Source organism: Meles meles, chromosome 1, assembly GCF_922984935.1.
Source record: "Meles meles chromosome 1, mMelMel3.1 paternal haplotype, whole genome shotgun sequence".
NCBI lineage: Eukaryota > Metazoa > Chordata > Mammalia > Carnivora > Mustelidae > Meles > Meles meles.
In genome coordinates this window covers 208,230,119-208,254,685 of record NC_060066.1, presented here as the reverse complement: position 1 = coordinate 208,254,685, position 24,567 = coordinate 208,230,119, and the positions used below count along the sequence as shown (strand labels likewise).

Here is a 24,567-nt window from a genome sequence, read left to right as displayed (position 1 = left end):
CCATCTGTGGTTCTCAGATGTGAATTTGCCAGTTCACTTACATCCTTACCTAAAGATTGCTCTCTGCTTGGGATAAAAGGTGTTCACTTAGAACCTGCTAGTTGTTCTTGATTTTGATGCGGCCCGGTAAGAGGGATCAGTCTGTCATTGAAAGCTGGGTAATGATGAGCAGTTTGGTTTGGAAAATGTTGGGTTGGGAGGCTAAGAGAAGCTTAGAGACCTGGCCTGGATTAATGTTCACCACACTGTGTTTTGAAGCCACCAAATGGAGCATGTCATGAAAATATCGTTTCTTCTTGTGTATAAATTTACGTTGTGCCTCTATTTGCTATGAGTTTTGGTCTGGGTCTTGCTATGAGTTTGCACTCAGTCATAGACCCCACGTACCAGCTGTTATGCCCTTTGGGTCTAGGGGTAACTCACGGGCTCTATTTTATATACCCTATACCTCAGCAACAATGCAGGAAATATTAGTATTTCCAATCTGTCCTTTTCTCTGTCATGCCAGCTTTTCATATCCTGAACAACACCACCATTCAGTTTAAACTGGAGAAGATCCCTATAGAGAGAGAATCTGAATTGACTTTCTCCCTTAGTCCAGATGACCTGGGAACTTCTAGCGTCATGAAGATCGAAGGGAAATTTGTCAACCCAGTTCAGGTAAACATGTGTTGATTTTCATGTCTGGGCAGTTGAAGTCCTATACTTACTTCGTATCATAATAAGATGTTCGTATCTTGTTACATTATTTGTGTATATAAAATGTTAGAAGGAAAATACGTAAATTCAAGGAGACGTTGTGACTGCCTATTACTGTTGGTAACGTGTTCTGTGAATGTGGAGCCTTTTCACTGTGTCCTTTCATTGCTGGGGAGCCAGTCTTGTTGGCCGTCTTCATGTGAAAGAACAGTGAGTTCTGTAGAGAGAGGAGGCAGATCGTTAATTCTGTTGCCTTTCAAAAACAAGCAGAGTTACTGCTTAAAAAGTCAGAACCTGTCTTTCCCGGGAGGATATAGTTCTTGTCACTCTTTTGACATACTTGGCTCAGCCTATAAAACAATCTGATTATTTGAGCTGCAAACAGACCCTCTCAAGGGAGAATTAGTCTTGCCCTCTTTGAAATGAAGTGGGCCCAGACAGGGATTTGGGGTGTGTGTGTGTGTGTGTGCGTGCACGTGCTTGGGTGTAGTGAGTATGCCCGTGTGTGTGGCGAGTGTATGTGTACACAGCTATCCTATTTCCTTCAAAAGTGTCGTTTCTCCTGCTTTCACAGGCATGAACGCAAAGAGCATATCATAAAACAGCAGGGACAGGAGATCTTAGGACAGTGGACCATAGCCTTGGGCAGTAACTGGTCACTAGGCTGTATCTGGCAGGGGCTCTGGAGAAACTCAGGAGTCCTGTTCACAGAGCATGTGTACCTTTTGACATCCGTGGTTCCTGGATATGGGTCCCTGGGTGAGAGAACTTTCCCCAAAGCTGTCCCATCGTGGCTAAACTTTTGCATTCCCAGTCGTGGCTACTAGGGTGACTTTTTCACCTTAAATCTAGCATATAGCATGAATTCTGTTGGATTATAGTGACTTACTCTTCCTTTGGCTACCATTCGCTTACTGTGGTTTTTCATGAAAACCTTCTAAAAATTATTTTAAATAATTCTTTAAATTACTTAATAATTTTAATAATTTTAAAATATTTTATTATAAAAAATTTAAAACATACGCAACAGTGGAATAGTTTTTTTTTTTTTTTAAGATTTTAGTTATTTTTTTGTGAGAGAGAATGAGAGAGAACATGAGAGGGGAGAGGGTCAGAGGGAGAAGCAGACTCCCCACTGAGCAGGGAGCCCGATGTGGGACTCCATCCTAGGACTCCAGGGTCATGACCTGAGCTGAAGGCAGTCACTTAATCAACTGAGCCACCCAGGCACCCAACAGTGGAATAGTTTAATGAACCTCATGTGCCCGTCACTCAGGTTCAGCAGTTATCGATTTTTTGCCGCATTTGTCTCATTTTTCTCTCTCTCCTTTTTTTGGCGGGGGTTGGGAGTGGCAGGGAGGGTTAGAGGAAGAGGGAGAAAGAGAATCTCAAGCAGGCTCCACGCCCAGTGCAGAGCCTGACTCAGGGCTTGATCTCACACCCCTGAGATCATGACCTGAACTGAAATCAAAAGTCAGATGCTCAACCAACTGAGCCACCCAGGTGCCCCTTTTGGCGAACTATTTTAAGGCAAATCCCAGGAGTTGTACCATTTTTACTGCCATATATTTGGAAGGTATCTCTATAGTCCACATGCATATTCTTACATGACTACAGTGGCATGATGATGTCCAAATGAGGGTTCCTTGGTAACATAATACATTTTAATCTATTTTCAGATTTCAGAGACATTTTTGATTATTTTTAAAAAATTTCTTTTCACTTTTGGTTTGTTTGAATGAGGATCCTAATGAGACCCTGTACATTGCATTTCTGTAATACATTGTATGGGTCTGTGTTTAGTTTCCTCTCATTCCTCCCCACCCCCACCCCGCCCCATTATTGCTTTGTGAGAGGCAGGTCAGTTGCCCTGTAGATTGTCCCGCATTGTGGATTGGGCTGTTCGTTTATGGCATCAGTCATCTTGTTCTCCCACATTTCCTGGAAGCTGTACCTTAACTCTACAGGTTGAACTGGATTCAGGTTCTCTTTTTCTTGGCCAGGACACTTCAGTGGAGGGGGCTGTGTACGTCACATTGCATTCTATCAAGCGGCACATAAGCCTGGTTGTCTCTGTGTGAGTGATGCTGAACTCGATGATTGTGTGCAGGTGGCGAGAACCCGATCTGTCCATTGTAAAGGCCTCCCTGCAGAGGCTTCTTCCACGGATCGACTCTGATGGGATACAGTAGTTCACTGGGGCTGTTAAACCATCGCTTTCCAATTCTGTCACTTCTGTATCCGTTTGGAGCTCCTCTGTTAAAAAATTTCCCTTAAGGGACGGCTGGGGGGCTCAGTTGGTTAAGCGGCTGCCTTTGGCTCAGGTCATGATCCCAGCGTCCTGGGATCGAGTCCCACATTGGGCTCCTTGCTTGGCAGGGAGCTTGCTTCTCCCTCTGTCTGCCTGTGCTCGCTCTCTCTCCCTCTCTCTCTCTGACAAATAAATAAGTAAAGTCTTAAAAAAAAATTTTCCCTTAAGTATATAAAGAAACTTGTGTGAAAATATTTTTAATCAGTTGTAATTAAAAACAAAGTAATGGGAGAGGAAACATAAGTGATTTTGATTTGTGACTATCATTACAAAGCACTTTCTGTTTAGCTGAACTAAACAAAGGTTATTATGCTAACTGGGGATGATCAGCGAGTTTTAGAACCATGAGTCTTGTTTCTCAGTCCTATGGGAATCACCACATTGGACTCTTGGTGGCATTCCCATCAGTTTCTGCGGTTGTTTTTGGAGGGTTAGAAAGAGTGATTTTACTGATTCAGGCCTAGAGTCAGCAGTACTTACTGAACACTGATTGTGGAAAGATTATTTTGCGAGGTGCTGGGGGAGGTAGGGAGATGGCTTCATTGGTAGACAGGGGCTAGTGAGAAGTTAAGGACAGAAAAGAAACAGGAGGGATAGTCCCTGCTGTTAACGAATTTAAAGCATCTAGGGAAAACCCATAAACATCAACTCTGAAAACTGGAGTGCCATCGGTGATAGCCGTGGAATAACTGAATTCTTCTCTTTGACTGCAGGTGGTGTTAGCAAAGCATGTATATGAGCAGGTTTTACAAACGCTGGACAATCTCGTGTATAGTGAAGATCTGAATAAATTTCCAGTCAGTGCTACCTCCTCACCTTGCCCTAATTCTCCTCTGCCTTCCCTCAGTACCTGTGGAGAACCTTCCACTGAAAGGAAGGAGAATGGATTGTTCAGCCACTCCAGCCTTTCTAACTCTTCTCAAAAGTCCTTGTCTCTGAAGGACGTCAAATCTTTTACCCAGATTCAAGCCAACTTTTGTATATCAGAGCTTCAAGTCCAGCTAAGCGGAGATCTGACTCTGGGGGCCCAGGGTCTCGTGAGCTTAAAGTTTCAGGATTTTGAGGTGGAATTCAGTAAAGACCACCCTCAGACTTTATCTGTGCAGATTGCCCTGCGCTCTCTGCTGATGGAAGACTTACTGGAGAAAAACCCAGACTCCAAATACAAGAACTTGATGGTGTCTCGGGGAGCCCCCAAGCCGTCCAGTTTAGCACAAAAAGAGTATCTTTCTCAGTCTTGTCCTTCAGTATCCAATGTGGAGTACCCCGACATGCCTCGGTCACTCCCTTCCCACATGGAAGAAGCTCCCAATGTCTTCCAGCTGTATCAGAGACCCACCTCGGCATCCCGGAAGAAGCAAAAGGAAGTCCAAGACAAAGACTGTCCCTTGACCCCGCCCCCTTCTCCAACAGTAGATGAGCCCAAGATACTTGCTGGGAAGAGCAAATTTGATGATTCCTTGGTACATATCAATGTATTCTTGGTGGATAAGAAGCATCCAGAATTCTCTTCCAGTTATAATCGAATTAACCGGAACATTGATGTCGATTTTAACTGCTTGGATGTGCTGATCACGCTGCAGACCTGGGTCGTGATACTAGATTTTTTTGGAATTGGCTCTACTGCGGACAACCACGCCATGAAGGTGCTGCCTGAGGACATTCTGCAAAATGTGAAGTCAGAATCAAATGCTCTCCTGGAGTCTGAGCTTCAGGATCCTGTTAACACCAAGCTGGACCTCAAGGTATCACGCCCCCTTTGGCTCCTTGAAGTTCTCAGAGTGAATTTTGCTTTGTTTACGTAAATGCAGTCACTGTTCGTTTACCCTAGGAAATAGATCTTAGTGACGGGGGAGCTATATTTAGTCTTTCGGATGTCTGTTAATATTTTAGAAAAGGCTTTAGCCTAAGTCCCATCTGGAGGCAGGGAAAATAAATGGTTTAAGTAAGCTCCTGTCTTTCCCTGGGTTGTGCGGTTTGGTGGGACGCTCTGGTTTCTTGGAGCCTCAGGTTGCTGGTCTTCGGTGATCCGATCAGTTACGATGACTCAGTGAGGTACGGGATGTAGAGCGCGTAGCTGAGTGTCTGGTACCTAGTAGCTGCTCTCGAATGTGGCTTCGGTCCTCTGTCCCTGCTCACTCAGGATGTCGTTGGCTCTCAACTGAGGCAACAGGACAACCACGGAGAGTGAAGTCTCAGGTCAGACTGCCTGGGTTTGGGTCTCGGCACTTTTGCTCTATCCTCTGGCTGTGTGGCCTCGGGGACAGGTTTTAACTTCTTTCTCCCCCATTTTTCTCATCAGTGAACTGGGGGGTGTTGAGTGGTGCCGCCGTCATCGGGCTGCTGCAAGGATTCGGTGAGAGAACTACACGAGCAGGGCCCTGTGTGCAGTGTGTGGCATGAGGCGAGCATTCAGCGAACGAGGACTTGTGTGTTTTTTTGGTGTTACGTGGATGACCGGATTCATAACTTGTCACTGGTACTCCTAGCGTAGATGTTGAAAAACACATAAAAGAGACCGCGTTTGATTTTAAGGTTATTCTGTTCCATGCGCGAGCACGGGAAGATGGGTAAGCAGTGGACCCTTCGGGGGCACGTCCTCGGAGCGACAGCCACCCAGAGCCTGGGGCCCCCTGCTGTGGTGCAGGGAGCCGGCAGGGAGGAGAATCGTGTTTAATCCAGTTGCTACCTCCTCCTCTCCTTGGCTGGTGGGAGGCTGCGCTCCTCTAGAAATGAAAGAGCTTTCAAACCGGTATCACCTCTCCTGCTTCGTGCCTGTGGACGAGGGCCATCTCGGCCCTCTGAGAACGTCCGGCTCCTTGTTCAGCCGCATGAATGGCCACCGGGGAGGCTTCGGTCATTGTTTGGGACTTGATATGTTTGCGGCCATAATTTTCATCTCGTGGTGCCGGCAGTGAACAGCCCCAGGAACGCTATGGCGTTGGGTGTGGTGGAAGTGCTCCAGGGGGCTTTGCGCAGGTAGAGGGAACCACACTGCATAATGCCCCTTGGCAATGGGCTGTTCTCGAGTTTTTGAAAACATTTTTTTGGTGAAAATTTACAAACATAACACAGTTTAATGAACTTCCATTGACTTTATTCCTTTCTTCTTTTTGCTGAAGTATTTTAAAGCAAATTCCAGATCTATCATTCTACCTCTTCCTGCTTTGGTGTTCCTTTCTAAAAAATGTGGGCGTGTTCTTCCCTGACCACTTCTAACTCAATTAATGAGAATTTCTTGGTATTCTGTAACACTCACCAGTCCGTGATGAGATCTTTCTGATGATCTCAGAGTAGCCCTTTTTCTGGTGGATTATAGAGAGATGAACGGTTAAGAAAGTTCCGGTCTCCCCTGTGATCCCTGCAATTCATTGGAATGCTTTGCTTCATTTACAAAAGGGGGAGGGTCGAATAAAAGGACATGTGACTCTTTTGAGTGGGAGTTCAGATAAGGGTCACATGCGACATTTGCTGTCCTAGCTCCTGATCTCTGTTAATAAAGAAAACCAGTCTTTATTCCCCTCCTTGCGACTGGCTTATAGAAACTGGGCTAGTGTCCTGTAGACTGTCCCACATTCTGGATGTGTCTTTTGGTTTCCATCTGGTGCCACTTGACTTCTTTGATCTTCTCATTTTAGAAATGGAAGTCAGCTCTGGAGGCTTCCTCAGGTTCAGGTTCAACTTTTGGTTCGCACTTCATGGGTCACTCTGGGTGCTTCCTGGTGTGTCGTGCTCGAGGGTATGCGGCGTCTGGTGGTCCCCCATAGAGCGACACTAGGATTTGTGCTAAGAGTGGGGTCAGGGGTGACAGCTGGGTTCCTCTAATCAAAGCATCTTTAGCCCCACTGTATTTGTTATTTGGGTGGTTAAGTGACGAGGGGCTTTGTTTCCCTCCCTCGTGATAAATTTGGGTGGTTAAGTGACGAGGGGCTTTGTTTCCCTCCCTCGTGATAATCTGGTTTCCTTGAGACCTGTGTGTCTGTGTTAGCAAGCTTTCTGCAGCCTCCAAAGCCACCACACCTAGAATAATCCCCTCCTTTTTTCTCTGCCTTCCTCTATAAATGTTCCTTCTTCTTATTTTCTTTGTACTATTTTCTTTCTTTCTTCCCCCGTCTTTTTTGCTCCATATCGTTCATTCATCAAACTTTAGGGAGCACAGGCTTAGTGGCAGGCCCTGGAGGTGCAGGGCTGAGTCTGGTGCTTGGAAGCAGCGCGTGTGAATTGAGGTTCCATCTTTCCCTTTTCCTTCCTTCTCCCCAACTGATCTCTTATCCCCGGGGATGATGCTGAGGCACCTGTCTCAACGCATCCAAGATATAGAAGTCCTTTGAATGTTTGAAATGATGGTGTTACAATACAGGATTTATTTGTTACAAGGAATGTGGTTCCTAAGACCGAGGATTTTGGCATTCTTCTGTTTCGGCTCGTCCCTCAAAAAGAAGATCTTGGACTCTGGTTCCTAGGCCAAGGCCCAGCTGGTCAGCAGAGGCCCTATTAAATGTTTGTCTAGGCATTAAACAGGATTCTAAGTCATATTTATCATTTTGCTTAGACAGATTTCTTAGGGTAGGACTTAATGAATCTCTATGAGTGATTACAGAATAGCATAATACGATAAACAAATGCAAAAATGAGAATGATTGTTTTATAATGTAACACGTTTCGCTGACGAAGTCCAGATGAGGTGAGCACAGAGATGCCACTGTGGCCCTGGGTTTTAGGTTGTCCTGGGAGCCCCTTTCTCATTAACTCTCTCCTCTGATAATGTGTTGACGGATCAGGAAAGCTAAAATGAAATTGGCATCCGCAAAAGTGTTCCCGTCTTATTTCCCGAGCCCTTACTGTATCTTCCTCGATTTGGTTCTGCTGTTTGCCTGACACATGCCTTTTCTCCCCCAGTAAGATCTGCCTTGCTTTATCTCCCATGTTCTTAGGTTCATTCGCTCTCTCTCGTGCTGAATAAGACTACCAGTGAGCTTGCGAAAGCCAGTGTGTCCAAATTGGCGGCACACCTGGAAATGATTGGTAAGTGGGGAGAAATCAAACTTGCAAAATGTGGTAAGCATTTGGACCTTCTGCTCACAAATGTCATTGTCTTCACATGCAAAGTAAGGTGAGGGATCCGTGGCTTGGATTGTGGTTCTTGGTCTGGCTGTGGTTTGTGGTGGTGGTTTCCAAATACTGGCTTAGGGAGCAGAATCATGTGGCCAGCTTGCTAAAAATGCATGTGTCTGGCCGCCCCTCCCCACCCCAAAATATAATTCATTAGGTTGGGATGGGGCCCTGGCATCTATCTGTGTTTTTAACAAACTCTGTCTAGGGGGATTATATAATTTTTTGTCCAAATTGGGACATTTTGAGAGTGAAAGGGGACATTATTAATAATTATACCTGGTAAACCAGGGTATATGTTCACTCTGTTGTCATAATAGCCACCAGTAAGGGGCGTGGTTTTAGGCGGGAGGAAATTGCAAAGCTGGCATTCTGCAGATTGAAATTGTTAGTTGAACACAAGGGATCAGCTACATCAAGTTCTAAATAGAAGAGGTTCGTGGAGTGTGAATAAAGCACTATTCCTTCCTCAGAGAACAGATAATGAAATGACGGAAGATCACAGCTCAGATGTCGACTCTGTAGTGTAAACAAGAGTGTCTTTCGGGAAAGGAATGATCAGATATTGAGATTTCATGCCTGATGTAAATTCGATTAATTTATAAAAGCTCAGAAGAGACGGGTCTTTAAAATTGGGAGAAGTTTGGGTATTTTTGTTGGATGACATTAAGGGCCAAATATAAGTATGTCTTCAGTTCACTGAGAGCTGAGCTAGCATGGTGAACACAGACACCGAAGTCATTGCTCTGTAGTGCTAATTATGACGATAAAACTCGTTTTATGGAAGCAACTGTTTGCAGTCTCGCTTTTTAATATCCACACCATGTAAAGAATGATTCATCATAGGTTCACATCCCAGCTGCACATGTTTTAATATCCTTCTTTGTTCTTTTCCACCTTCAAGGGGTTTCACTCTTGTAATACCAGAGTGGTTTTAAATCTGTCTCCGGTGTCTGTCTCATTAATTGCACTTTTTTAAATTAAATCACACTAGCACCCACCTGATGTTTTCCCCGAAAACCTGACGTATCTCTGACACTTCCTCCGTTATTCTTTTATCCACAGTACAATCAATAGACCTTTTGCTGTTTCACTAATTCCAGTTAATGGTCTTAATCTCTGAAAGGATCCCATTTTGTCTGTTTTTAGAAATGTTTTATCCTTTGGTTTGTGTATGCATTTAATTTCTCTCCCCTTCTAAAGGGTAAAGTATGATATTGCTGTATTGTTTCAACCCCCTTTGAACTTCTATACTGAGACTGTTTGAAACGATATGGAAAATGTTTTTGGTTGGGTGGATTGGAATATGAAAATTTGCCTTTGACATTTAATTTGATTAAATAGTGAAAAGTCTGAGGCACGTGTCTATCGGTTTTGTGCCAGACATATTTAAGGTGTAGGATGAAAAAAGATACATAAGAATGTGTTCTAATTTTAACATTCCTAGACGGAGACCTGGCCTTACAGGGCAGTATCGGGAGCCTGTCCCTGAGTGACCTCACAGCACATGGAGAATTCTACAGGGAGCGCTTCACGACCAGTGGGGAAGAAGCGCTCATCTTCCAGACTTTCAAGTAAAAATACCAGTTTTTCTCATTTGACATTTCGTTATATTTGCTTGCTATTTCAAATTCTTGTTGGCTAAACAATAAAAGTTTAAGAAAATGTTACCTTCTTAGGTAAAATTGACATGATCTAGTTGCAGGAAATCCTGATTTTTTTTTTTTTTTTAAATATTTTATTGATTTGACAGACAGAAATCACAAGTAGGCAGAGAGGCAGGCAGAGAGAGAGGAGGAAGCAGGCTCCCTGCGGAGCAGAGAGCCCGATGCGGGGCTCGATCCCAGGACCCTGAGATCATGACCTGAGCCGAAGGCAGAGGCTTTAACCCACTGAGCCACCCAGGCGCCCCAGGAAATCCTGATTTATAGTAAGACTGGTCTGTGTTGAAGTGGGCTACTCAGTCTTCATAAACAGACGGTGTGGGATTGAAATAATTTTTTCCTTAAGATTTTTTTTTTAAGTAATCTCTACAGCCACCCTGGGGCTTAAACTCACAACCCCGAGGAAAGATCACATGCTTCACCAACTGAGCCCGTCAGTTGCCCCAAAATAATTGTGGTTATTCAGAAGCCCGGGTTCTCCTGCTGGCTTTGCGCTCATTTGTTATGTGACCTTAAGCAAGTCACTGAATTTCCACGAATCAGTTTTTCTATCTAAATATCGAAGGGACATTGAAGGGACAAAGGTAGATCAGTTTCCATCCAGCTCTCAAGGTTCTGGAATGATTTCAGCCTGAAAAAGTTGTTGAAGATGTGGATGTTAAATGATATTACACATTTTTTTCTGTATAAAGACAATCCGCATTGAATTTTTTCAGTTTTAGAGTTTAGAAGGCATTTTTGGACCTATGTAGTGTTTAAAGAATGGTTTCTTCAGAAGGCTGAAAGTTTAAAATGGTGGGTTTTCAACATTTGGGGGTGCTGTTGGAAAAAATAGGTATTAAGCTCTGCCCCCAAATATTCTGTCCTAGGTCTTTTTTTAAAAAAAAAAAAAAAATTTGCTAAAGTGATTCTAATGTTTAACTAGAGTTGAGAAAAACTGTCCCCAAAGATGTCTGAGGACTTTTTTTTTTTTCATTTTCGAGGGAAAGTATATCACACTCTCCTGGGAATGTAGATTGACGTGTTTATATCATTACCTACCACAGTGGTGTAACTCTTTTTTTTTTTTTTTAAAGATTTTATTTATTTATTTGACATGCAGAGATCACAAGTAGGCAGAGAGGCAGGCAGAGAGGGGGGGAAGCAGGCTCCCCACTGAGCGGAGAGCCCGATGCGGGGCTCAATCCCAGGACCCTGAGATCATGACCTGAGCCAAAGGTAGAGGCTTAACCCACTGAGCCACCCAGGTGCCCAAAGTGGTATAATTCTATGATAAATGGGGTAATTAATATAAAAGTCCTAACTGTCTGCCTGGCACAAAATAGGTGCTTAAGCAAATGTGAGTTTCTTGCCCCTGGGACTGTGTCCTGTATAATTTATTAAATGATGCCATGGCTTTTAACTGACTGAGCCACCCAGGCATCCCGATGCCATGGCTTTTAAATTGAAAACCATTCATAAACGTTTTCTAATCTGTTTTGGAATGTAGAGGCTAAACCTCTTTGGCCTCCATTTCATGAAGCAAAAAGAAGACAGCTTTCTGCCTCCAAGAGACAAGTTTTCCCCAGAAACACTGATTGTGTCGCTTAATGTTCTTTCGCCCTTGTTTCTTGGACGTACTTTTTATCTTTCGAGTCCATATCGTTACAGTTTTTCACTTTTCCCTAAAGGCTGGGAAAGAACGCTAGTGAGCGGTGTGAGCCGCAGGTGGCTGCTGGGGGAGTTCTGGAACCCAGAGGGAGGCTCGCACAGCCGTGGCCTTCACCCTAGACTTGCATTTCACATCCTCATCCTTGCCGCAGCTCCGGAGAGGAGCGACTGTTGGAGTCTGCTTTGTCAGACCGGATTGCAGAGTGGCATTTCACTAGTTACAGCAGCTTTCTAGGGGAAACCCCTGCGTGAGCCTGTTTTCTTTCAATACTGACTTGTGTCTGGCTGCCTAGTCACAATTCCGCGCTTCTTCCCAGATACGGCCGGCCTGACCCGCTGCTCCGGAGAGAACACGACATGCGAGTGAGCCTCCAGATGGCCTCCGTGCAGTATGTGCACACGCAGCGCTTCCAGGCTGAGGTGGTGGCCTTCGTCCAGCACTTCACGCAGCTGCAGGATGTCTTGGGGCGCCAGCGAGCCGCCATCGAGGGGCAGACGGTAGGACGGCTCATTTCCCCAAGTAGCTTTTCCTGTTTGACTGATCAATAGAACTTTTAAGCCTCTAGAGAAAAAGTCTGGAAAATTTCACTGCAAAAAGGAAAGTTCTTTAGGTAATTTTACGCTTACTAGTGTCCTCCGTGTAGCCGATTATCTGCAGGAGTCTTTCTGTAATTGGAGAGCTTCCGTTCCTCCTTCTTCTTGTCGTGTGTTAGTGACCTCTACGATTTAGCTTTAGCTTCCTCTAAAGAAGATAAATGGAATTTATGGCTAACACTTAAGACTTCTGGTCCCTTTTAGTACTTCAGTAGAGACACTTGTCTTGGAAAGTGTTTCCAAGGGACATACCAGTTATATAAAGAGAGTTTTTTCCAAATAGATTAGCAGTTCCTAGCTTCTTCGTTCATGGTTCTCTTAGTGTTTTGGAAATATTTCCACAGCACGTCCTCAGCCAAAGACATACCTAATGGTTTTTCCGTTTAAAAAGTAATTAAGTCTAGGGGTGCCTGGGTGGCTCAGTCGGTTAAGCATCTGTCTGCCTTTTTTCTCGGGTCATGATCCCAGAGTCCTGGGATCGAGCCCCGCATCAGGCTCCCTGCTCGGTGGGGAGTCTGCTTCTCTCTCTGCCTCACTCCCAACCCACTTGTGCTCATCCTCTCTCTCTCAAATAAATAAATGAAATCTTAAAAAAAAAGTAGTTAAATCTAAACAAGTACGTACACAAGTCTTAATGACTCAGTAGCTGTTTAAAAAATAACATATAAGTGAAAGTTATATTTTTTTTTTTTTTTTTTTGAAAGTTATATTTTTATCCCATTTGTAAATAAATAACTTGCTAGCAGGGATGTAAGTGCCCTCGGGCACCTTTCAGCTTCTCAGACTTAGGACCAGGCTGGACACGACAGTGCTCATTCATCGTCTCATGGCCCTGCTCTTTATCACAGCAGCTGCCAGAGACCCCGCTTTGCGAAGGTGCCGTGTCATTGAAAGGAAAGTAGCATGATCTAACATTGAACGTGAACTACCTTAGTCTAGTATGTGCAGTGTCCAACAGTTGATGTGTTTGCCTCAAAAATTTGAAATGTCCTGGTAGCAGGGACCTGCGTGGCAGTGTCATATGGTGTCTTGGCACAGAGTTTGGGAACCACAGAAAATGTTTACAGTACAGTCCTTTGTAAAACTTACTTATTTTTAAGCTTCATCAAGTAAGAGATTATAATTAAATAGGTGCTGTCTTTATAGTGGCAACATTTTAAAAAGTTTAATCTAATTTTATTTAAATTTTTTGAATATGTTTCATGTTGATTTCATATAGAATCAATGTAAAAGGACATTTGGAGAAAAGTTTCCGTCTCAATTACTTTTCCTCAATCACCCAGTTTCTCTTCCTGGAAATAATTAATGTTACCTGTTTCCTGTATATCTTCGAGGGAATATAATTTTTAAAAAATATGAAAGCACAGGGGTGCCTGCATGGCTCAGTTGGTTAAGCCTCTGACTCTTTATCTCAGCTCAGGTCTTGGTCTCAGGGTTGTGAGTTCAAGGACTGTGTTGGGTTCCACACTGGGCATGGAACCTATTTAGTTAAAAAGAAATCAGTCGATCAATCTATCTATCTGTCTGTAAAAGCACAAATTATAGGGACTATGGGAAAAAAGGGTCAATCTTACCAGTGTCCTAGTACCCAGGTATGTTTTAATTTGTTTTCATTGTTTCTTAAGTTTCTCCCTATGCATATTTCCATGGTTGTAATCATAGAGTATGTAACCTTTTTTCTCTTCAGAAACTTTTAAAACAAATTTAGTATTTGACACATAGAAAAGAATATCTCTAGCAGGTCAGTTTCGAACATTTGGGAAATGAATGAAAATTACAGCATAGCTAATGCCGCTGCACGTGTTCCTTCCCCATCTCATTGCTGCCAGCTCCGTAGGCAACTGCTCTCCTGATTGTTGGGTCTTGTGGTCCCTCAAACAGAAGTTTCCGTATTACATCTTATTTCATTTGTTTTGATCTTTTAAAAGATGGTATTAGGCTGTGTTTAATGTTCTATTGCTTGCTTTTTTTTTTTTCCATTTTCATTTTTTCATTTGGTTAGATACATTAAGGCTGTTACATGTGATTGCCTTACATTTAATTTCAGTGTTATGGTTCATTGCGTGTAGAACAGATTTATCCGTTTCCCTGTTGAACATTTCGTTGTTTACAGTGTTTTGCTGTTGTGCACTATGTCTCTTAGCGCACGCATGTAAGAGTTTCTCCAAGCACGACTTCTGGCCCAGGGGGTATACATGTGTTTAGCTTTACAAGATAGTGCCATATTGTTTCCCAAAACCATTATACATTCCCATTGACAATTTATAAGAATTCCTTTTAATTCATATCCTTGTATGAATTCATATCCTGTAATTCATATCCAACACTCGTTAACCTTTTTATTTTGCACCAATAATGGTGCAAAATGCCATTTTATTTGTGGTTTACTTATGCCTTTTATTTTTACTTCTTATTTTTAAAATAATTTTTAAAATTTTAATTCCACCTCCCTATGCTTTTTAAAAAAAATATTTAAATCGAGGAATAGCATACAGTACATACAGTAATGTAAAATGTGTTAATTTTATGCATACACTTTTTTTTAAAGATTTTATTTATTTATTTGATACAGAGAGAGAGATAGAGGGAGCACAAGCAGGGGGAGTAGGAATGGGAGAAGCAGGCTCCCTGTTGAGCAGGAGCCCATTGCAGGACTCGGTCCCAGGACCCCGGGATCATGACCTGAGCTGAAGGCAGATGCTTAATGCCTGAGCCACCCAGGTGCCCCTATGCATACACTTTTGAAAGCCATCGTGTTAACCTTTTTTCATAATCTGTTTCCATTTTGCTTTGCATTTTTCGTAGTGATCCTGTTTGGTAACTGTATAATCCATCTAAGTCAGTGTACTTAACCATTTCCTTGCTTTTTAATATTTAAGTTGCTTCCAGTTTTGAATAGCATTGTGTACCTAGTTTTTTTTTTTCATTTTTTGAATTATTTTTATAATATCGAATCCTGTAAATGATATTGTGTGGTCAAAGGGATGAACATTTTTGTGACTCTCAATTTGATACTTTTAATAAATGTTGCCTAGTAGAATCATGTACCCTTACATGATTGTTTTCACCTGCGTGGTTTAAGCAGCAGTGATACTGTGAGGAATCACTAGGGGTAGGAAGTTAGACATTGTACATTAGTGTGTAATTGGGTTTAATTTCCTGGGTTAGGCAGAAATTAAACAGGTCAATCTTTGAAGTTTTGTGATACCAAGTTAGGTAAGACAAGCAGTGAAGGAATGATCTTCCGTTTTGAACAGTGCCAAGTGCATGGACTCTGAGGAAAAGCTGATCTTCTCCAGATCTTTAATCCTAGCTATTTGAACCCCCTGGGCTTAAGATTTTGCACACTTAGATGTATGGAGAGAGCTAAAGACATACTTTTATTTGCTGGTAAAATTGAGGCTCTTGAAATTTAAATACCTTTTTCCTGATGACAGGTGGTATGCTCTACCTTTGACTTGAAGCTGCATTTTTATTCCTGTATTTTCCAGGGTCCGTAAATAATGATCGAGTCGCACTTGACGTTTCTTTTTAATCATGATGTTTGAAATTATAAGAGCATCACGTACCTCAACTGGGCCAAGTGTGAATTTATTTTTATCCCAGAAGCACGATACGGTTTTCCTGCATCTTCTGCTCTACGTGTTGTTTCATATATTTGTTAAAATTCTTCATTTACTGAGCAACTGGCAGTGCAGGATTTTGGCGGAGCGAAGATGTGGTATTGGAGTTTTGAAATCTTGGTACAAGAATCTGGAGCCCGGGTGTTGCCAGTAGAAGCTGTTTGACCAGTAGCAAGTTCGTCTTGCTGTTCTGCTGACTCCGATAGAGGAAAATGGAGAAACAAAATAAGTCCGCTGTCTGCTCGCTGAGTGGTGTAGTCACGATGCTCGGGAGCTGTCACAGTGCTCGCACACATCCCATCTGATCCTTGGTACAACCTGTTTGTTCATTTCTGTGAATTATTTCGTGAATGTTCATTGACAAATGATCTGTCAGAGTCTGCCAGTGCTAGGAACATAATGGAAAACAAGGAAGACAAGGTGATTGCCTTAATGGAGCTCGTGTTTTAGTGAGATGATATAACCCAGCAGAAAATATAATTAGTTATGATTATAACCAGTGAGGGAGTGGTGGGCAGATGCATTATTGCCATTTCATCAGTGAGGAAGCAGTAATTCTTCTTCTTCTTTTTTTTTTTAAGATTTTATTTATTTATTTGACAGAGAAAGAGAGTGAGAGGGAACACAAGCAGGGGAGTGGGAGAGGGAGAAGCAGGTTCCCTAATTGACGAGGGAGCCCAGTACGGGGCTCGATCCCAGGACCCTGAGCCAAAGGCAGATGCTTAACCGACTGAGCCAACCAGGCGCCCCAGAAAACAGTAGTTCTTAACTCCGCTTGCCTGGAACTTTGGTTCAGCTTTTCTCTTAATGGGGATCCAGGTAACATGGAACTATGAAGGCGTGTTGAAAGAGTAAGGCTATGTGCTTTCAGTGCTTTGGTTTTGCAGTAGACTTGCCTGCTCTTAGGTGAGTGCTTCCGCGTCCACACGTGGGTGGGGTCATTTCATCCTTCCAATGGCTCCGAAGGTAGGGCCTACAATTCCTCCCATTCGCAGGTAAGGAGAGGGAGATCCAGAGAGCTAAGGAGTTACCCAGGCTGGCCAGACTTCTGAGGGACCAGGGCGGGGATTCGACTCAGGTAGACAGACTTCAGAGTTCCCGTTTGGAGAGCCTGCACTAACCTGCCAAAATGGCAACAGCCTTGATCTCTGGGGGTGACGTTACGCTGTACCAGATTCCTTCTATTTGTTTGACTTTCCCTTCTAACTTGGCTACAGTGAATATGAATTAATTTGTAATTCTAAAATTTACTCAAAGAACAAAGCAAACAGGCAGTAGTCATGGGTTGATAGACAATACCAACAAATCATCTGTGGTTAGAAAGTGAAAACGCTATTTATTGTGTTGTGAATTCTCCTGACTTGTGTGCTTAACACCAAAGAAAGAAGAGCTTTTTTATGTTATAAATGTTTCTTTTTTTTTTGTTTTTAAAGATTTTATTTGTTTATTTGACAGAGAGAGAGAGATCACAAGTAGGCAGAGAGGCAGGCAGAGAGAGAGAGGTGGGGAAGCAGGCTCCCCGCTGAGCAGAGAGCTGGACTCGGGGCTCGATCCCAGGACCCTGAGATCATGACCTGAGCCGAAGGCAGAGGCTTAACCCACTGAGCCACTCAGGTGCCCCGGCTATATTTTTTCTTTTTTTAAAAAGAAATTTTTTTGTTTTGGTGAGTAAAGTGATAGAAGTTTATTAAGTGAAGATCCAGAAAAAGCTCTCAGAAGTGAGGGGCCTCAACAGGATTGCCCTAATAAATGTTTTTTATAGATAATAAAATCAATAAAAAAGTGATTAAGTAGAAAATTAAGACTGTCTTGTTCTCACTGTTTTGTAATCTGTATTTTCACTGATCAATACATGAGAAACATTTCATTATATTAGTGGACTGTACTTTTTGTCATCGTTATTGTGGTATGATTTGCTTACAGTAAAATTAAGCAATTTAAGAGTACAATTCAATGAGTTTTAACAGTTGTATAGTCTTGTAACCCCAGTCACATCCAGATTTTTAGAACATTTCCGTTACCCACAAAGTCTCCTTGTTTCCCTAGGCAAACAGTCTCCCAGTCCCTGTGTCTGGCAGCCATTGGTCTGTTTTCCGTCAGAATAGTTCTGCCATTTTTTTTCTTTTCTGGGTTTTTTTTTCCTTTTAGAATATTCTATAAATGAAATCGTTCTGCATAGTTGTGTCTGGCTTTTTTCACTTGGCACAGTGCTTTGAACTCCGTCCATACTGCTGCAAGTAGCAGCAGAGTGGTTTCCTTTTATTGGCAAGTAGTACTCTGTTCGTTGCATGTCATACAATTTGTCCATTCACCCTCTTTATGTTCATTTGGGTCGTTTCAAGTTTTTGGCTGTTGTGAATCAAACTGCTGTGGACACTTGTGTTGAGATCTTTGTGTGGTTGTATGTTTTCATTTCTCGTAAGTAAAGACCGAAAGAGGAATTGCCGCACCGGGCGGGAACTGTGTGGTTGGCTTTATAAGGAACTGCCTTCAGAATTGTTCTGGTGGGGCACCTGGCTGGTGCAGGCGGTGCAGCACGTGACTCCTGGTCTCCACATTGGCGCGTTTGGGCTCCACATTGGGAATGGAGCTGCCTTTAAAAAAAAACAACAAAAATCATCCCCAAAAAATAAAAAGTTTAAAAAATTGTTTTTGCTATTCTAGATGCTTTGCTTTTTCATGTGGGTTTTAGAGTCCGCTCGTCAGTTTCTGTATCAAAATTTCAGCAGGCTTTGTTAGAGAAAGTGACAAGCTGATTCTAAAAGCCTGCTGAAATTTTGACTGGGATTGTGTTGGATCCGCAGGTCAACTTTCGGAGAATTGACATCTTCGTACTGTTGAATCTTTTGTTTGAGTGTGGCCTATTTTCTCCATTTATTTAGGTCTTTAGTTTCTCTCAGGAGTGTTTGTAGTTTTAAATGTACTGGTCTTAACGCACCTTTGATTAAATTGATCCCTAGGCATTTTATATTTTTGATGCTTTTATAAGTGATATTTAAAAAGTCTCAATTTCTGGGGCGCCTGGGTGGCTCAGTGGGTTAAGCCGCTGCCTTCAGCTCGGGTCATGATCTCGGGGTCCTGGGATCGAGTCCCGCATCGGGCTCTCTGCTCAGCGGAGAGCCTGCTTCCCTTCCTCTCTCTCTTCCTGCCTCTCTTGTGATTTCTCTCTGTCAAATAAATAAATCTTTAAAAAAAAAAAAAGTCTCAATTTCTAATTCTCTGTAGAGTATACATAGAGATAAAATTGATTTTTGGACACTGACCTTACACCCTGCAATGTTGCTAGATATGCTTACCAGTTCCAGTTACTTTTTGGAGATTCTTTAGGATTTTTTGCATAGATGATCACGTTGTCTTTGAATAGAGTTTTACTTTTTCCTTTTCTTTTTCTTTCTTTCTTTTTTTTTTTTTTAAAGATTTTATTCATTTATTTGACAGAGAGAGTGAACACAGGTAGGCAGAGAGGCAGGCAGAGAGAGAGGGGGAAGCAGGCTCCCTGCTGAGCAGAGAGCCCAATGTGGGGCTCGATCCCAGGACCCTGGGATCATGACCCCAGCCGAAGGCAGAGACCTTAACCCACTGAGCCACTCAGGTGCCCCTACTTTTTCCCTTTCAATCTGTATGCCTTTCATCTCTTTTTCTTCTCTTACTACACTGACTAAGACTTCCAGGACAATGTTGAATGGAAGGGGTGAGAGCAGATATCCTCACCTTGTCTCCAGTCATAGGGGGAAAGCATTCAGTTATTCTAGGGGTTGGCCAACTATGGCCTGTGAGAATATGCACCTACATACACATGTCTATAAAGTTTTCTTGGAAAACAGCCAATTCATTCATTTATGTATTACGGGGATATTTTTATAGTTTTCTTGATTCGTTACAGATTTTTGTATCTATGTTCCTGAGGGATATTAGTTTGTAGGTTTCTTTTTTGGAGTAGAAAATAATGCCTCTTCTGGTTTTGGTAACGGGGCAATGCTTTCCTTGTGGAATGAATTGGAAGTGTTCCCTTTTCTATTTTGAGAAGAGTTTGTGTAGAATTGATATTCTTTCCTTCTTTGTATATTCTGGTACAAGCCCTTTGATATATGTGTTGTGAATACCTTCTCCCAGTCTATGGCTTTTTTCCCATTTTCCTAACACTATTCTTTGAAAAGCAGAAGTTTTTCCAGGGTGCATGGGTGGCTCAGTGGGTTAAAGCTGCTGCCTTCGGCTCAGGTCATGATCTCAGGGTCCTGGGATCGAGCCCCACATCGGGCTCTCTGCTTAGCGGGGAACCTGCTTCCTCCTCTCTCTCTGCCTGCCTCTCTGCCTACTTGTGATCTCTGTCTGTCAGATAAATAAATAAAATCTTTAAAAAAACAAGAAAAGCAGAAGTTTTTCATTTTGATGAAGTCCAATTTTTTTCTTTTATGGTTAGTGCTGTTTGTGTTTTGTCAAAGGAATCTTTGTCCACCACTAGGTGGCGAAAGTTTTTTCCTATGTCCTCTGTTCAAAGTTTTATAATTTTAGATCTCTTCCATTTCAAGTAAATTATTTTTAAATATTCTTATTTTTTAAAGTCATCTCTACACCCATCATGGGGCTTGAACTCACAACCCTCAGATCAAGAGATACATGCCCTACTGACCGAGCCGGCCAGGTGTCCCTTTAATTAATTTTTGTGTATTGTATGAAGTGAGGGGGGAGCTGTATTGTCCCCCATGTGCGTGTCTAGACTGTTCATTTCCCCTTGTGTTATCTTGGCACATCTGTTGAGAAACAGTGGACCATACAGGGATGTGTATATTTCTTCACTTTCTATTCTGTTCCCTTGATTTGTGTTTAATTGGATGCCAGTACCATCTTAACAGCTGTCGCTTTACACCGTGTCTGGAGATCGGGAGGTGTAAGTCTCCAGCTTTGTTCTTTTTCAGAGCTGTTTTGGCTACTTTAGGACCTTTGCTTTTCCATAAAACAAATTTTAAAATCTTTCTACAGTAAAATCTGCTGGGATTTTGATTGGGATTGCATTGAAACTCTCTCTCTCTCTTTAAGATTTTATTTATTTATTTGACTAGACAGAGATCACAAGTAGGCAGAGGGAGAGAGGGGGAAGCAGGCTCCCTGCTGAGCAGAGAGCCCAATGCGGGGCTCGATCCCAGGATCCTGAGATCATGACCTGAGGCGAAAGCAGAGGCTTCACCCACTGAACCACCCAGGCACCCTATATATCTCTTAATAATATTGAGTCTTTGGACCTCTAATGTGGTATATCTCTCCATTTAATTAGGACTTCAGTTTCTCTCACTATGGTGTTACTGATCTCACACATCTTTTTTGTTAAATTGATCCCTAGGTCTTTGAAATTTTGATGCTATTGTAAATTTTTAAGAAAATTTCAATGTCCAGTTGTTTATTGAATGTGTGAGAAATATAATTAACTTTCATATATTGACATGTCACGCTCTTATCCTTCATTGTTGCTAAACTTATCCTAAATCTTTAGGATTTTCTCCATAGGTGATTATGTTGTTTGGAATAAGAAAGTTGTATTTTTTTCCTTTCCAACCTGTAGGTCTTTTTATATAGACTAGGGACTTTAGCATAATGTTGAATAGAAGTGATATGGGGGGATCTCCTTGCCTTGTTTCTTATCTAAGCGGGAAAACATTCTGTAAATCTGATGTTAGCCGTAGATAGTTTGTGCATGCGCTTTTTTTTTTTTTTTAATATTTTATTTATTTATTTGACAGAGAGAGAGATCACAAGTAGGCAGAGAGGCAGGCAGAGAGAGAGAGGGGGAAGCAGGCTCCCTGCTGAGCAGAGAGCCCGATGCAGGGCTCGATCCCAGGACCCTGAGATCACGACCCGAGCCGAAGGCAGAGGCTTTAACCCACTGAGCCACCCAGGCGCCCCTGTGCATGTGCGTTTTAAGGAATCTCTCCACTTCATCTAAATTGTCAGTTTGTTGGCATGAAGTTGTTCATAGGTTCCCTTATTTTTAAGTATTTGTAAGTTCTGGTGGGGATGCCTGGGTGGCTCCGTCGGTTAAGCATCTGCCTTCTGCTCAGGTCATGATCCTGCTGTCCTGGGATCAAGCCCGCATCAGGTTCCGTGCTCAGTGGGGGTCTGCTTCTCCCTCTCCCTCTGCCCCTCCCACTCAATCATGCTCTCTCCCTTTCTCTCTGAAATGAATAAAATAATAAAAAAAATTTTTTTGTAGGTTCTGTAGCAATGTCCCATACTCCTTCCTGAAAGTGACTATTTTTGTTTTCTTCCTGTTTTCTTGATTGGTATAGCTAGAGGTTTGTTGGTTTTATCAGCCTTTTCAAATAATTAACTTATCGAGGCCTGTATCATGGCCCAGGCATATTATCAATGAGTATGCCATGTACACCTGGAAAGATTGTATATTCTATGGTTGTTGGGTATTGTGTTGTATAAATGTTTAATTGATTTTTAAAAATTATCCATCTGTTTTCTAAATAACTGATTTCTGCGTTATATTATTTTTTCCCCTTCTGCTTACTTAGGTTCATTTTGCTTTTCCTTTTTCTAGCTTCTTAGACTTTGGTCACTGATTTTAATCTTTATTCTTTTACATAAAATAAGTGTTTAATACTGTACTATACATTTTTCATTAAGTACCGTTTTAAGTGTGTCCCACAGATTTGAATATGCTCCATTTTTTTTTTTTTTTTAATCAGTCAGGCCAAAATATTTTTCTGTTTCCCTGCGATTTCGTGTCTGACCCTTGGGTTATTAAGCGTGTAGTCTACTTTCCAAATATTTGGGGGTTTTCCAATCTTGTTAGAAATCTTGTTATCGATTTCTAGTGTAACCCCATGGTGCTGGAATGTATTCTGTTTGATTTCACTTGTTTTAGAATTATGAATTCATGGAACTTTTGGGAACCGGAGGCTATCTGGTTATAAGATTAGGGCATTGATTGAGCCTCTGAGTTAATTTTTCTTCCTGTTTCAGGTGAGAGACCAAGCCCAGCGCTGTTCACGGGTTCTCCTGGATATTGAGGCGGGTGCTCCTGTTCTCCTTATCCCTGAAAGTTCCAGATCAAATAATCTGATTGTAGCAAATTTGGGGAAGTTGAAGGTCAAGAACAAGTTTCTCTTTGCTGGTTTTCCTGGGACCTTCTCCTTACAAGATAAGGTGAGCCATCAATATCCGTTCCCTCGGATAGTCCAACTACCCACGTGCCAGTGGAAGATTTCATATGTTGCCCAAGGTGACTTGGAGCTGCTGTTACTTTTGTGGTGTATGTGGCTTGATCAATTTTTTTTGACATTTTATTGACATTTCAGTTATCCTTTTAATAGAGATAGTATAAATTATAACCTTTACCAGTTGTATGCAAACAACCAACAGAACCAACCTTCTGTCTGTATGATGCTTTTCTCACAGGCTGACCTTACAAGTGATCACCTTTTTACATGACCTGCCTTTTTTCAGAGGATGGGATTTGGCCCGTGGTTTATCTGAAGCCGTTCATATCTTCATGATAAAATTTTATATAGTATATGGCTTTACAGTTTAAAACTACCTTAGCTCTTACTTATTTCTTATGACAATGTTTAGCAGTGACTGGGCCGAAGATTGTCGCTTTCATTTTACATTCATGTCGTAAGTCACGGTGTCGGTTTCGGAGGTGGTCTCCTGAGCCCCTCCCACCCACCTCTGCGGTCAGGGAGGCTAACACTGATGGAACTCGGGACAAGGTCTTGCTGTTCTGGGTGTGTATTTTAATGGAACCTTGCTGGTTTCCATGGCGGCTTTGCAGTATATTTGCTTATGAAGAACAAATTCATTTTAGCTTGTCAGAAAAGCACTTACTGAAATTCGCAGCTAGTCATGCCCGTCTTCAGTCTGATAGCTAATAACACAGGGAGAGAGCCTTTGAAGGAGGAGGTGCACAGGATTTCATTATGAGCTCTTACGACTGGCAATAATAGCAGTAAATAGTCAACATTCATTGGATGCTTCTTATATACCAACCAGTGCTAAGCTCTTTACATATTTGTCCTTTTTTTTTTTTTTCTCCTTAGCAACCTAAGAGGGTATCTGGTTTTATTAACCCCATTTTTCGAGCTGAACATATGGAGACTTAGAGAGGGTGGGTCATTTCTTTTGGATAATACAGCTAGTCACAAGTACAGCATGGGCCTCAGACTTGGTGTGTCTGCCTTCCATACACTCTCAACTGTGCTATGCCTTCACCCGCCGCTGTCAGGATTAGGCCTGTGTGGGGACAGTCAACTGGGGAAGGCTGTCCCTACCATGTGCCTTGCGGACCCCGGCCTGCATACCTGTAGCTCTTTGGAATTTTCTAAGGGGTGTGGCTGAGTTCATTAAAATAATTTTCAAGGGAAGAACTCCAAAAATGATCACAGAAATGATACAAATTTGAGCAGTTACTATTTGCCTCTCTAGGTGTAGAAGGAAAAGAAAATGAAAAACTGTGAGTAGGGTTCTAGTTGTCACCAGAACGTTGCCAAGAACCTCAGCTCTGTTCAGAAAGTAACAGGAGATGATATTTGTTGGTAATACCTGAACTCAAATGATTTTGTTTTCAAATTACTGTCTCCATATTTTTCTTCATTTGTTTTGCTTCTCACTCATCCATTTACTCCCTCTTACTGAGCTACACATCCCGAGCTGCAAATACTTGACTCAGCGAGTGGGAGCCGGTAGAGTAAGAAGGGTGCAGACAGATGGCGTGCACGTGGCAGCCATGTTCATGTGTCATAACCTTGGGTTCAGACCAGAGTGACGGGGTTTGGACGAAGGGCTGAGGGGCGGGTTGTCCATGCATCACCTCACCTGTAGTCACTCAAAGAAACCCGATGCAGTGATCAGAGCAGAGGGCGATGCCCGAGCAGCAGTGCTCCGCACCGGAGGGCAGAACGCCCCCATGTCG

At 42.4% G+C, this 24,567-nt stretch overlaps 1 protein-coding gene across 9 annotated transcripts in view; it reads left to right on the top strand.

Annotated features, from left to right (window-relative positions):
* The window catches only part of VPS13D (vacuolar protein sorting 13 homolog D), a 256,878-nt gene that overhangs the window by 34,134 nt on the left and 198,177 nt on the right, over positions 1–24,567 (top strand). For all 9 annotated transcript variants that reach the window (XM_046008769.1, XM_046008742.1, XM_046008734.1 and 6 more), the window contains 6 exons: positions 509–660; positions 3,724–4,755; positions 7,945–8,035; positions 9,570–9,696; positions 11,754–11,934; positions 22,620–22,802. In XM_046008769.1, coding sequence (XP_045864725.1) covers positions 509–660; positions 3,724–4,755; positions 7,945–8,035; positions 9,570–9,696; positions 11,754–11,934; positions 22,620–22,802 — 1,766 coding nt within the window. The remainder of the gene's footprint in view (positions 1–508; positions 661–3,723; positions 4,756–7,944; positions 8,036–9,569; positions 9,697–11,753; positions 11,935–22,619; positions 22,803–24,567) is intronic.